The sequence below is a fragment of the Pleuronectes platessa genome, chromosome 1, assembly GCF_947347685.1.
Source record: "Pleuronectes platessa chromosome 1, fPlePla1.1, whole genome shotgun sequence".
NCBI lineage: Eukaryota > Metazoa > Chordata > Actinopteri > Pleuronectiformes > Pleuronectidae > Pleuronectes > Pleuronectes platessa.
Window position 1 is genome coordinate 16857046 of NC_070626.1, and position 14905 is coordinate 16871950.

Below are 14905 nucleotides of genomic sequence, written 5' to 3' on the forward strand. Positions count from 1 at the left end.
TTAAGGTCAAACAAGTCCGTTAGCCCCTGAACACCAACTCAGGCTCAACCATACATCCCTCTCATGCAGCCAGAGGTTTCTGTACACCTCAATTAATTATAACAAATCACACGTCTTTGTGGAACCCGCGACTGTTGCATGGAGCCAGCTCCCGACAGCACTGCCTAGACGAGAGCAGGGGAGGGCGGCCGCTGTTCCACTGTCTCCCTTTGCAGTTATCATTTTTACCAGACAATTAGAGGATAGACCATGGCGCTTTGATGTCACTGTCAGCCTCGTGGTCCTCTGAGCCGCCGCTTGATCAGCTCTAATTCCAACTACACTGCAGTGTTTGAAGCTTGTGAAACAAGAATTGGATAAAGCAATTGTTTGTCCAATTAATGGGAGAAGCAGTCCTGCGTTCCCCCGGACATGAACACACTCTGGTTTTGATACTGTGATGAACGCAGACACAATGCATATGAAGAAGAGACACATGGACATAAAAAATTAACAAGTTTACAAAAGGACAGATACATTAAGAACTGCACACACACACACTCACATATAAACACACTTGTTTCCAGCGTTATTCCAAAATATGAAATGTGACCAGTTGCTGACCGTTTCTTGTACTTGTACTGTTTTGTAGAGTTTTGCAACAGTCAGCTGGTTTTCCCAGGATTTTCTATCTTAATGTAAAACAAGTGGATATCAATTAAATAAACCTGAACACAAATTGCTGAAAAGTCTAAACTAAACTGTTCTTCTTTTAAAAACAAGCAGTGGTATAGAGACGGTTCTAATATGAGCACACATACATAAAAATACAATAACGATTTATTATGTTTGCTGGACTCCGGCTGGAGCGATGGGGGAGAGGAAGGTGAGGTTGTTAAAGGGAGGAATGACATAACCTGGCTGCGTGCCCAGCCCCCCCGAGAGCTCACCGCCTTTCCTGTTGCTATGGTTACTTGCAGCAAGTTGCCGAGCGAGGACGGTTCCGTCATCAGCGACGAATCAGAGAAGCTGAATACCGGCAGGGGCTTGACGGCGCCGAAAGTCACAGCTCAGCAGAAACTGACAAAGGAGGAGACGCGCAAGAGGGACGGTGAGAGTCACAGGCCGATGCAAATGCAAATGATTTCTTTCTTTACAGCTTCTTCTGCAGGCGAGGTCAGGTGTGTCTTTTTCCAGTTCCCTCCTGCACGGGGAAACTTCTCCAAACATCTCGGTGTCTCATGCACACAGGTTCCCTAAGAGAGAGGCACTGCCACTCTATCATTTCTTTTCATGTACATCCAGATATGTAGCCTGCCTGCCGCAAGCAAAGATGGACCCAGTGAATATGCATGAGACAGACACTCGGCTGATATGATACAGTATGTCAGAGAACTGGATGCTGTGACATACAACGCACATACACTCACACATTCAGCACTGCAAATGATAAAAGACGCATATAAAGATGCTAACTGTTCCTCGTGCCGCGGGTGCGAGTTAAATTAATCAAATAAAAAAAAACTCTGCTTCGTAAATTGGACTGCGCTCTCAAGATTATGATTTTCTTAATGGACGGATTTGAATAATTCATCAGCTGAGTCGAGGGGAACCTAGAATTGAGTCGAGCTTGTCTGATGTCAGATAAGGAATCAAAAGTGCAAAGTCAGTCGCTTCCATCTATCAAAGAGATGCATTGGCACAACCTCGGAGCCCTGAGCCATATCTGTGTGATCTATTGTCTCTGTCCGCCTCTTCATTTGCTGATGCAGGCGACTTGACGTTTGACATAATCCCGCTGTGCCGACCGCAGAGGGACAAGGTGGTGAGAGAGAGAGAGGTGGAGGGTGAGGAGGCAGCGTGATAGTTTGTTCCTCTCTGACTGACAGTGTAAACGATTAGAGGTATTTGTAGTCTCTGTGTGAGTGAACTCCCTCTCTGTTCTTCAGATCCGTATGACTCCTCCTCTGGCTCCCTGCAGCTCATTTCCATAAAGCCTGTGGCGGCTCAGCCCAGCTACTCCCACCCTGCATCGTCTGTCCGCAGCCACGAGTCAGCCATTGTCAACGGAGAGGTGAAGCACCACAGCCGTTAGTAGAGATACGCAGACTGATATACACATATAGATCTGTGAACCACTTTCTACAAAAGTTAGAACATTTTGTAATCTAAGTATATTTAAAAGTTTTTGTCCTTCCTTTTCTCACTGGTCTTAAGGTTCAGATTGAAAACGATCACATTACTTCACACAAATCAAATTTAAGCATGACCATCAAATTGTTGATGTGGTTATGGGGCTGTGTGTTTGTGTTGAAACCCCCTTGTCAATCAAACCATGATCACACTGATGAGGTCCTGCAGAAAATAATGAGCATTTAAGTGTTGAATTCATTTATTCACACTAAGTTTGCATTCTCCCAAGCTTTTAACTTGGATTTTGCTCTTACTTAGCTGTGAATATTTAGTGCAGTATAGAGAAAAAAGATTTCAGGGGCTTTAAAAGATGCAGCAGTAATGTAAAATTAAACATAGAAGAGAACAAATGTTACAGCACAGTTTTAAATTAGTGAGAAGATTCGTTTAAGGTAACATTAGTGAAGATATATTCATATATATAGTGAGATTATTGTAAAGTACAAGATAAGTCTGTTTTAGTCGACTAGAAACTAACCACAAACAGTTTTGAAGCCATATATTACCCATGAAAAATAAGAAACATGTGCGGTTTCTTTCTGACTGATTGTTGCATAACAGCTTCATGTTCTCATGAACCCTCTGACCTTGTATCCTCACACATTTCTTAGACAAAGCCGAACCAAACCAGGCACAGCAAGAAGAACCTTCTGTGTCTTGTTTCCATCCTGATCTCCCGTGTTCCATCGCGTCCTGCGCTCTTTTCTTCTCTGCAGGTGAACTTGGCTCTGAAGCAGAAGTCCGACATCGAGCACTACAGGAACAAGCTGAGGCTGAAGGCCAAGAGGAAGGGCTACTATGACTTCCCCTCCGCTGACGGCAGCAGCGGCAGCCGAGTCCCGGAGCAGAGACAGCGGCACGGCCATGAGAGGGCAGCCGGTGAGCATGGCAGACCACTGGAGCCTGATGATGAGCGAGGTTCCACTTATGTCAAGTCTCACAGGAGGTGAGAGTGGAAAAGCAAGTGGAACCTGGGTGTAAACAGAAAGTGAAATCCGTGCTTACATAAGTGTGTGAGGAGACGAGGTCACAGTTTTAACAGACACAGTATTGGCTGATTGGGCTTCTCACCATGCCCAGATATCTGTAACCACTGACCCCTGCCTTGTCTAATTAGCTTATAGATAAGTGAATCAGGCCCCCTCTAATTTTGTCATTACCCTGTCTTACTCGGCAGTGAGAGACCCATCAGGTCTGTGTGATTAGTCGTATCCAAGTCCTGAGCTGCGGTAATGGAGATAAGAGGGTTGGCAGTGTGTTGGCTGGTCCGGTGTGTTGGTTCATTCCTGCCTCTGATTCACAGATGCACATAGAGATGCACCGTGTTTGGATATTACAAATATAGGTCAAGTATGCAAACAGTCTTTTCCTCACCAGATTAACATGTACCAGCTGCATTCAGAACACAAAGCTGCTCGTGAATTGTGGCTCATGTTTAAATTATGTTATTTTCTCGCAGTAATTTACAGTCGAAATTTGCTTGTAGCCGATCAGCTTCACCAACAGCACACCTTCCCCCAACTGAAGTGTAATTCGCATTCCGCTTGCCCTCAGTCACTGATTGTGTATATATACTTTGGTACCCTTATTAATATTGTATCTTACTGTGGAAAACACTTGGCTGGTCTCACATTTTGCCAGTGGTGTAACATTTTGAAAATATTATTTTGAATACACAAACTCATAATCCTCTTCTCAGTCTCCTTATTATATATCTATTCTATTTGTCATGTGTCTCGATTTATATAACTCTCTGAAAAGTAAAAACTTTTCCCAACGTTGTTCATCATCTTCCCCCGCCCCCCCAAGTCACTTCCACAGCAGGCATACGAAAACAACGGACAAAATCCTTTGAAAAGCTTTAATCTAATAACTACCCCAGGTCTAACTGCCTCCACTCCTCACTCTAATTGGCAGGCACTCCCAGGTAGGGCAGACGGCCTATCGCAGCCGGCAGAGTCTGAGCAGTCCGAGTCCTGGAGGGACGGAGATGGACCTGCTCGTTATGAGGGAGCGACCCAGGAGAGGCATCCGCAACAGCGGCTATGACGTGAGTCGCATTTCATCATCCACTGACCCCGTCTCTCAGAATGATGCAGTGAAAGTTTGTCATTCTGGAAAATGGCCCCCTTCATACTCAAATTACAAATATGTATACAAATATATACAAATAATGGACAGGGCAACATTGTGTCGTTACTTTTTAAATTGTAGTAGGTTATATGCATTACACATTTAGAAGGCTCTTGCACAAATGATGCATAAGGAATAGAAGCTTTTACCTCTGAATTGCATATAAACTTTTCATCTTATTTTATGTATTATTGATGTGCTGAGGAAAGTCTGTTCCAACGCAAACATATGTTTGTTAACAGTATGTGTTCAAATGCTTGTGAGCAAATTCAGATGATAATAAAAAATACACTGATGTCACTGTATTTACATCAATAAGATGGAAATAAAAAATAGAAAAGATAATAATCAATCGGAGATCATTGGTCTGTTATTAGTCTGTTTAGGAAACAGGCGTCAAGTGTGCCACAGCACAAGAGAAGTGGTTCTTTCATAATTTAACAATTATAAGGTCCTGTCATTTAGATATATAATTCAGGATGGCAGGTTTATGTACACCTTTTTATAGTTACCTTACTGTTCTGATGTGGAGTCAGGCAGGAAGAGGGTTTGCATTCTGGTTTGCGCTGGTTTAGAAATAACTGCTGTCCTAAATATTTGACGTATCACAGCATGAAAAACTCGGGTGTAACTAGCTCTGGTATCTTGCATCCTGGCTCACTGGCATAATGACGTATAACAACACAGAACCTAATTTTGTACTATGGTATATTCTATCTAGCCGAGAGGTCGATGATGTTGTAGAAGTTTGGTGTTGATGAAGGAATCTCAGCGGACCTCGTTCTTGTTTGTATAATACGTTTATTACAAAGAAGAATCACAGGTCAGACGGGCACCATGGTATACCCGGAGACAATCACAAGCCAGATAGTGAAAGTCTGCCTTGCCTCTGCCAGGCAAAGATTCTTATAGGGGAGGTGTTTACCCCCAAATGGAGATAAAATGATGTCACCCATAGGGTCTCTGACTAAACATGGACATGTTTTGGTACCTTAAGTTTAAGATGCCTGCTAAATCTTCACCAATCCGTTAGCAGGTCAGAGATTATTCCCTAGGTCATAGATCATTCCAAGAAGGGAGATAACTAACATAAACATATGGAATAGTACTTAAAAAGCCTGAGAATTTCAGAATCCTGTCCAGAACCATGTTAGAAAGATCTATACGACAGTATAACCATGTGCTTTTTCTACTATGGCATGTGAAAATGGCTTCTTGTGCATTGATGTAGAAATACCAGGCTCTCTAGTGGTGACATGAGCACAGTATCAGAGGTCTTAAGATGACAAACCTGATCAATTCTGTAACATAGGCCTCCCAACAAGCTCCACAAATTGAAACTGTTTTGACATATAGTGTGCTCTGATTCCAACATTCCCATGACTCTTTTCTTGTTGTGTACTTGCTGGGACTAAACTCGGTGCAGCCATGTGTTCGGCATGTGTTCACTCTCTGCACAGTAGTCAGTCCAAGCTACACGGTCCATTTTCAGAACTCCTGGCCCTGTTGATCACTGTGAGCTGTGTGTAGCTGCAGGCCCCGGCTCTGCAGATGCAAGTCTCCGTTGCTTCATGTAGCAGGGGGGGCTGATTTATGAGGTGCACTATACGCTGGGTCTCATGTGGCCACAGTCTTATTCGCACTGGAAGTAGGGCAGCCCTGAACTCATATTAATTCATCACCACGAGTATAAGGGCTGGATAAATGGAAACAGAGGTTGAAAGAGGGAGGAGGAGGAGAAGAGGATATGATAAAAATTAAGAATAAAATCGCAGGGACTTTTGAAAATGTGAGAAAAAGATGGGAAAGATAGGGCAAAGTTGCAAGTAAATGATTTGAGGCAATGAATATGCAAGGGAGAGAGGATAATGGTTGCACTGAATATATTGAAGATAAGAGAACAGACACAGAGAAGGAAGATATAAAATAATATCAGAGAATGGCTTCCAGAAGCTGTTTAAAAAGTGCAGATTATCACCCAGTTAAACATCTACCTCAGGTTGTGGCTGAAGTGTGACTAGCCATTCCCATAACACTACCTTCTACCTGAGTGCTCTATTTTTATACTTATAACAATTGTATCGGAGTTTCATATCTTTTGATTGCTTCTGCAAAGGAAGATAAGCATTTGTTTGACGTTTAGTTATCTGGATTATGCAAAAACTACTTGACGGATTAACACAGAGCTAGGTGGAAGGATGTGGAATAGATCAAGGAGGAACCATTACATTTTGGTAGATCCAGGATTCTTTTTCACTTTCTTTAACATTGTGAGATACAGCGTCTTAAAACATTTTCCTTGATTTCTCAAGGAATGTTTCATGGATCTTGATTCTTTTTTTAAATCGTTTTTTAGAGACTGATATTTATGAGAAATTTGGTGCAGGTCCAAATAAAAATACAGACCAGTTGGCTGAGTGCCAGTGTAGCTCATGTTATAAAGATGTCATCACCTTCACATTCTTCTATAAAACATCTCACACTGTAGATGTGTACTAGCAAGTCCAAGTTTGAAAATGTGTGTAGCTTCTGAAGTCACAGCGGCGTTTCTGTGTGCGTACATGTTTCAGACTGAGCCTGAGTTGATTGAAGAGACGAATGTTGACCGTCTAATGGGTCCGCGGGGATACATGTACGGCCGGGGCCTGAAAGGCCACTCAGAGACGTCTACTCTGAGCTCACAGCCGTCCATCGATGAAGTGCGGCAGCAGATGCACCTGCTGCTGGAGGAGGCGTTCAGCCTGGCCTCAGGGGGACAGTCCACGTCCGGAAGGCAGTCCCACCACCACAACCATCACCAGCCCCCTCCTGACCACTACAACTCTAGCCCGCCTCCCCTCCCCTACGTAGATGTGGTGACCAGTGCTCCGGGCACGATGAACTGTGGGCGAGGGGGTCTGCAGTGGGTACCTTCATATGGCGCAGACGTGTATCAGTGCAGCCTGCCTAAACCAGTGAGTGGGACGACATTATTTCCACTTCTCTCAAGAAGTGACGTGTTGTAGAGTCTGCTGTGTAACCTTAAATGCCTTTCACTGTCTGTCTTAGGCCTTTCGCTTCACCCAGCTTCCTGAGATGGCCATGGGTTCTCCTCCCCCTCTACCACCTCGCACTGGACCTCCGCCTGGGGCTGCCTTAAGACGGTAACACACACACACACACACACACACACACACACACACACACACACACACACACACACACACACACACACACACACACACACAAACACACACACACACACACACACACGCACACACAGATGCAGCCCATCAGATATTCCACATTTATTCACATTCAAATTCATATTCAGGGACCACATATTCCCTTGGTATTGCGCTGTGGCACAGGTGATTTGAGGCCGTCTATAAATTTTAATCTTGAAATAGTGCATTGAGAGATGTCAGGAATGTTAATGAGCAACTGACTCTTTCCATATGGAACATGGCTGCCATCTAGTGACACTGGTGCAGCATTACAGCAACTCCATGTTTTGCCCTCTTCCATCTCTGTCCAACTCAGTTCCACTTCTGACTTGGGGCCCAAGGGAAGGAGCTCAGAGACATCTGTCACTGAAATGCAGAGTCGACACGACAACAACCCATATGGGCTAACAACCAGAGCAGCACTTCCATCTATCACTGCAGAGCAGCCTCTGTCCAACTACTCAGGTATGAATATGAGGAGCTGACTTTGTATTTTAAATGTATCTCATGACGGGCTTACCTAGAGGACAGTTATCATTTGACCAAATAAACTCTTGAAATGGAAAAAATGTTTACTCTAATCTACCTTCCCCAGTAAATGTGGAAATAATACATTTATCGCTCTTTCCTCTCGTTTCTCCAGGAAACCCAATAACAGCCGTCTATGCCATCCCAGCCTCCAGGTCCGCCTACTCAGAATACTTTCTGTCCACACCACCCACCTCCTACCACAGTCCATCCTGGATGTCCTATCCACCTGAACCTGAGGATGTACCACCACAGTGGGCAGACTCTGTAAGGAAGCCCATTTGTCTTGTTTTGGAAGCACCCAGTCGTAATACATCAATAAAGTATAAGATAAGCAATTCATATTTTGGTACAATAATGTGAAGAGATGTTTTGAATAAATTGTGAGTGTCCCAGTTTTCAAGCATTAGTCCCAGTGACCCCAACCGCTCTTCATCCAGACCAAGAACAGGTTAGCAAAGTGCTACGAAAACAAAAGAAGCCTCTTGATACAATAGACTGTAGATAATGTTCAGTCATGTCTGCTCACAAAACTGAAGCAAAAGGGTCTGCATCGCCACCTGGTGGCTAGCTGCAATGTAAGTCATAAATCCCACCTCTTCCATGTTTGTTGTTGGGACCAAACATGGACCAAACAAAAAAAATCACCAAATATAGTTTTCTCAAAGATGGTTTCTGTCATTTAAGGAAGTTCTTATCACACTGTTGTTTGTTCATATGTAAATATTTCCAGTGAGTTTAGTTTTGATCAGTTATTTGATGCTGTCAAGACAGGATGAAAGTTTATGATTGACATTTGAGACTGCTCATGTTTGGTCGAACACAAGTGTCGACAGGTCCTGAATACTGCGGCTCCGACCCCTGTTCTCTGCTGTGCAGTCTCTGGCTCCAAATGCACAAGATGGCTGCGTTTGTATCTGGGATATTTTTTAGTCGTGTCTGGATAGTGGGAGGATGTGGAGACGGTTCCTCCATCGTAATGTACACAGTCTATGGTTGATACACTTTATTGTCAGTGAGTGCATAATTATATATTATTACTTAAAATTAGTTTTTTCAGACTAGACCCAAAGTTACTCTGGAGCCCTACCCCCAAGAGCCTGAAAGTGAACTACAGCACTGCAGCGGGAATAAACTTTTAAAACACAAAGAATATGATCATAATAATAGAAATCTCTCACTTCTGTGTTGTCGTTTGCATAGATTCTCATTATGGCAAAGACATTGATTAAAAATGCTACTATCTACCCTTGATCAGGATTGGGCCTCATTATACTATTTCCAGCTCTGAGCCCCCCCCCCCCTTCCTTCTCTGTTTTTAATGAAGATAGCACAGCTTCCATTTGTCTTGTCTGATTTGTTGTTATTACCCTCCCCTCCCTTATTTCCCTGTCTTTCGCCTGTTTCAACCAGATGATTTCACATAGAGTCTTTTTGCAGAGCCAGTGTCATTTAGAGACCATTTGCTGAAGTAAATGTATGGCTGCCTTTGAGTGGACACAACAAAATGCCGGGGTAGTTCAGCATAATTCCTATGAACGAACACCTTTTCCCCCGTCGTTTTTAGTCATATAAATATGACACTAATGAAGGAAGGAAGGAATAAATTATTCTACAAGTTTTGCACATCTAGAAATCTCATTACTTTCCTCCCTCATTCTATTCCCTGTTGTTTTGGATGATTTATAATTATTTTCTCCTACATACAACTGTGTATATCTTCCCCTCATCACCCATTTATTTATTTCTAGAAAAGCAGTGGATGAGAAAATGTTCACTCAGCAAAATGAACCCTGACATACACTGTATCCTGCTTATTTTCCTATTGGCAGCCATTCATTTTGTGGGAAGCAATGATATAAAATTGCTGTATAACTGATTTCATGCTGACCTTTTTTCCAGGTGCCCCTGCCTGGGTATGTCGAGGCTTTTCCTCATCCTCGCTACCCACAGGGGAGCCCCACCAGGCTGCCGCTGGAGTACAACCAGGCACTGGAGCAGCCGTCCGTTGCCCCAAGCACAGCATCCCAGCAAAGCCTTCCCCAGGTGGCGAAGGACGTGGACAGCATGCCCCTGAGCAGCCTCTCCACCTCTGCACTCGTGCAGGCCATCCGGCAGGAGGTGGCCAAGCTGGCGAAGAAACAAAACGAGATGTTTGAGTTTTAATCCTGCCCCCTCATGTGCAGGAGTGGGTGAACTGTGTCTTCACAACAGAGGCGGTACTCCTTCAGACTGATTTTTGATGTTTGTACTGTAGAACAACTGAACTTCTTTACCCACTAATCGCCCACTGATTGGTTTCTTTTCACTCTCTATTAGTGTTTTTCAACTATGCGGACTTCAAGGAACAGAAGAATGTTGTTGTTTTGTTTATTGTTTTAAAAAAATCCTCCAACAATGATGTCCCAGATAACTGCATCATGCATCTCTTAATAGGATATGCTAAATATGGGTAATGCATTTTTCAGTTTCAGACTTTTTTTGTGAATCAGCATCGGCTGAGAAGAGGAAAGTAGCATTGCTGTCTGAACTGAGAGGACCAAATACTTCCTGTCAGATGTTTAAGTGTAAACCGCAGTGTATATAAAGTATAAGGACATCATGTATCTTATCTCTTTTTATAGACCATTAAGATCAACTAGGACGATATGAAAATCAGTTCATACCAAACCAAACTACTATTCACTTTTTTTTTTATCTTTAGTTCACTTTCATATCACACCATAAAATTAACAAACACTGACTTTAATGATCTGTTTTTTTAATTGATCATATTGATTTAAACTATACTTCCTTAGTTCCTAGTTAATGATCAATGGGATCAATCTAGTATGTTTGAATCTGCTTTTTTAGTTTAACCAAACTGAAAATCGAATTTTAAACTGCATCAATGATGATATGACATGTAGCTGGAAATGTTTGCGTTTGTGTATCTGAAACAGATTGAAGCTTTAATCCTTGATATATATGATTGGGTGTGCACGTTGTTCATTGACATGGTTGACACAGGCATGTCCGATTAAAAGTAATGGCTGGTTATTAATAAATTACTATTGTTAAAATACTTAAAGACAAACAACAATTTCTTAATGACTTGGAAGTCATTATAATGATTAGCCATTCTAACCCAACATCTCTGTCCAAAATATAATTCCCTTGGCTGCTGGTAACAGTGCCACAGCTTCTTATAAAGGTGGGTTCATCGTTTGTTTACTGCGCCTCGAGGCATCTTAACGATCTTAATGAGTGCACCTACCTTCCTGTTCCTGTGGGTCTCTGAGCTAATGAGAGGTCCTGGTCCTGCTTTGAGTAAACATTGTGAATGCCTGCCTGAGAACTGACTCAAGCTGAAATGCATATATGCTGAGGCTTAAAATATATTTTTAACATAAATTGAACTACACCATTTAGTCAATTTTACATTTTTTATTTTGCTGCCGTGAATGAAGTTATTTCTTCAGATGGATGCAGCCACTTGTATAAGGGAGAGTGTGGCTTCTCATAAAGGAGGGAGGTTAAAATGTACTTTTTTTAACTGAAAGCTGAACGTATTGCACATGAATTACCTGTCAACCTATTTTTTTTTTTTTAATAAGACTAAGGCCCCTATAGAAGGGCAGTGCACAACATAAGATGATGAACTATCCAATAAAATAAAAGTTATGTAGTCATTACAACAATTGGTTTGCTTTGGGAAATGGAAAGTTGTGAATCGACTGCAGATTGTGGCACGGTGGCCAACAGACAGGGTGCTGCAATAAACAGTGAGATGCCTACTTTTACTATATTATTGCAAATGGAATGCTATGCTAATAGTTAAAATGAATTATGTTGTTGGATGTCTGTCAGCTGTGACTTGGGAAAGAGAACTATGAGTGGCAATTACTTTTTTTTTTTCATTTTGATTTTTGGACAAACCCTTAAAAAATGAACATCTTTCGAACAACAAAATCTTCAGTCAAACTTGTTTTCCCAAGATTCCTCTCACTCATTCAGATGAGCACTTATTGTCTTAAGAAGTGTACGAAATACATTAAAACCATTTTTGTGTATACACCAGAAGTGAACACCTTTCCACACTCTCATGCTGGATAATGGAGAAAACTTGATAAATCAAAGGGGTTTATTGGTTTATTTATTCTATAAAATGAAATTTGAGGTAAGCTAAATTTGTTCTTTTTATCTTCCTGACTGTTTTTATCATTTCCTATTCATCTGTCTGAAATTGTAATATGTGATGTCCCTCTAAGGTTGATCTGACGGAGATACCTTGGGACAGATGGAGGATGAAAGAAATATTAGCCTATACATGATTATAATTCAATAAAAGGTTTTAATAGAGGAACAGAGTAAATGTGTGTCTTTAATTTCCCTTTTACCTGTCTGCATGCTATTTAGTGCTGCAGAACAATAGAAAAATTGAAGCTGTTGTTGTGATGATGCCATACACTACTATCAGCTCTACTAGTATTTGTGGTATAGGTAAATTAATTATTATTAACACCTATATATAACAAAGGGAGGTGAAAGTGTCACATCATGAAATGAAGACACCCTTTTTCTAGGAATAAAGGTTAAAGTAGCATTGAATGACTTAAGTCAGCCATGATGCTGGAGCAGTTTGCTAATAGCGACATCAACACAGAGACAACTGAGGCATTGAATACACAGATGTCTTTTGTTGTACTGTAATCAATAGTGTGTGGGGGGGAGGGGGGGCGAATTTAATTTCATAAATGCACTATTTATTGTATTACAATGCTACTCAGCCTATACTATGATATAAACATACTATGTATATATACTATGTTTATGTTATAAATATATCTATTGCATTTAAAATATTTTGCTGATTCAGTGTATTCTTCTTTTCAGATTCAAAATAACACATTTCTGTCAACACTTAATAACTCGACCAAGGAGTGTTTATTTTTGTCTGCAATTGATTATTTGTAAGTTAGCGGGATTTACTACTCAATCGAGTTTAATGAAATCCGAGAGATCCCAGATAGGGAGTTTTTTCCAAATCTCTGTTGATTTCTCAGAGAACAATTAATACATCTTAATGAACAAAAATTGGGGACATTTTTTTTTAATCAGGCATAATATTTATAAGTGTGTGCAATTCAAGGAAAACATTGTTCTCGTGAATTTAAATGTGGTTTCATAAGGGAGCTGTTGAGCCTTGGCGGAGGAGGTATACTCTAATTAGTCCCATTCTAGTATGGAATGGAATAGTTATTTACAATTAACACTTTGGCGGGAACTTAGCTCTGACCAATACATCTTCAGGAGCTCTGGCTGTTGTTGTTCACTCTCCAACCAGAGGTGGCAGCACGGAGCACAATGCTGATGAGGACTTTTCTTATCAATAAGAGAAGAAGAATTCCTGCCCCATGCTTGATGGCAGCACCTGTTCTGTCTCTCCAGCTGAGCTTTTTTCTTTAGGTCAACAATTTAAACCGTCAAAGCCACACAACGTCAATGTTTTCCTTAAAGTACCTCTGACTTTCTTTTGGTGATAAACAAGTTTCAATGTCAAGTCTCTTTCAGGTCAGTCTGCATCAACTGAAATCAGTGATAGTTGAGGAAGTTGTAGGAGAAGTTTGTGTCAATGGCTTGAGCTTGTCCTCGCAGTCGTTTACTGCGGTCAAGCCAGCCGACACTCACGTCTCTGTGGTCAAATCAGCCGACACAGAAATTCTACATGTTTAGCCTCAAGCAGCTAATTTCTGGATATTTCAAAGTTCTATTAAAACACTTTGCTCAATAAGATCAGAATGTGAGACTGATGTGCCTGTGTTCAGAAACCCTCTGGCTACCTACAGTGCCTTGCATAAGTATTCACCCCCCTTGGACTTTTTCCCATTATGTACTGTTACTAACTGGAATTCAAATAGACTTAAATAAACTTTTTCCCGTTTGATCAACAAAACATGCATAGTACTTTGGAGGTGCAAAATAAATGTTATTGTGACACAAACAATAATGAGAACAAAAAAGTTGACATCTGTTGGGTGCATAAGTATTCACCCCCCTGTGTCAATACTTGGTAGAACCCCCTTTCGCTGCAATTACAGCTGCAAGTCTTTTGGGGTATGTCTCTACCAGCTTTGCACATCTAGAGATGGAAAGGTTTGTCCATTCTTCTTGGCAAAAAAGATGAAGCTCAGTCAGATTGGATGGAGACCGTCTGTGAACCGCAATCTTCAAGTCTTGCCATAGATTCTCTATTGGATTGAGGTCTGGGCTTTGACTGGGCCATTTTAAGACATTAACATTCTTTAATCCAAACCATTCCTTTGTAGCTCTGGCTGTATGTTTAGGGTCATTGTCCTGCTGGAAGATGAACCTCCGCCCCAGTCTCAAGTCTTTTGCAGACTGCATCAGATTTTCTTCAAGGATTTCCCTGTATTTGGCTCCATCCATCTTTCCCTCTATTCTGACCAGTTTCCCTGTACCTGCTGAAGAGAAGCATCCCCACAGCATGATGCTACCACCACCATGTTTCACTGTTGGGATGGTGTGCTCAGGGGGGGGCAGTGTTGGGTTTTCGCCACACATAGCGTTTTGCATTGAGGCCAAAAAGTTCAATTTTGGTCTCATCTGACCAGAGCACCTTCTTCCACATGTTTGCTGTGTCTCCCACATGGCTTCTGGCAAACTCCAAACGGGATTTTTTATGGATCCCTTTCAACAATGGCTTTCTTCTTGCCACTCTTCCATAAAGGCCAGATTTGTGGAGTAGACGACTAATAGTTGTCCTGTGGACATATTCTCCCACCTCAGCTGTGGATCTCTGCAACTCCTCCAGAGTAACCATGGGCCTCCTGGTTGCTTCTCTGATAAATGTTCTCCTTGTCCGA

The 14905-nt window shown here is 41.8% G+C and overlaps 1 protein-coding gene across 1 annotated transcript in view; it reads left to right on the forward strand.

Annotated features, from left to right (window-relative positions):
- kiaa1549lb (KIAA1549-like b) overlaps positions 1 to 12337 on the forward strand; it is a 57620-nt gene extending 45283 nt beyond the window's left edge. Inside the window, exons 14-22 of the mRNA XM_053419289.1 lie at positions 960 to 1090; positions 1929 to 2053; positions 2889 to 3118; positions 4090 to 4222; positions 6876 to 7259; positions 7354 to 7448; positions 7828 to 7976; positions 8155 to 8306; positions 9942 to 12337. Of these exons, the coding sequence (XP_053275264.1) occupies positions 960 to 1090; positions 1929 to 2053; positions 2889 to 3118; positions 4090 to 4222; positions 6876 to 7259; positions 7354 to 7448; positions 7828 to 7976; positions 8155 to 8306; positions 9942 to 10205 (1663 nt within the window). The 3' untranslated portion in view covers positions 10206 to 12337. The remainder of the gene's footprint in view (positions 1 to 959; positions 1091 to 1928; positions 2054 to 2888; positions 3119 to 4089; positions 4223 to 6875; positions 7260 to 7353; positions 7449 to 7827; positions 7977 to 8154; positions 8307 to 9941) is intronic.
- Positions 12338 to 14905: the final 2568 nt, after the last annotated feature.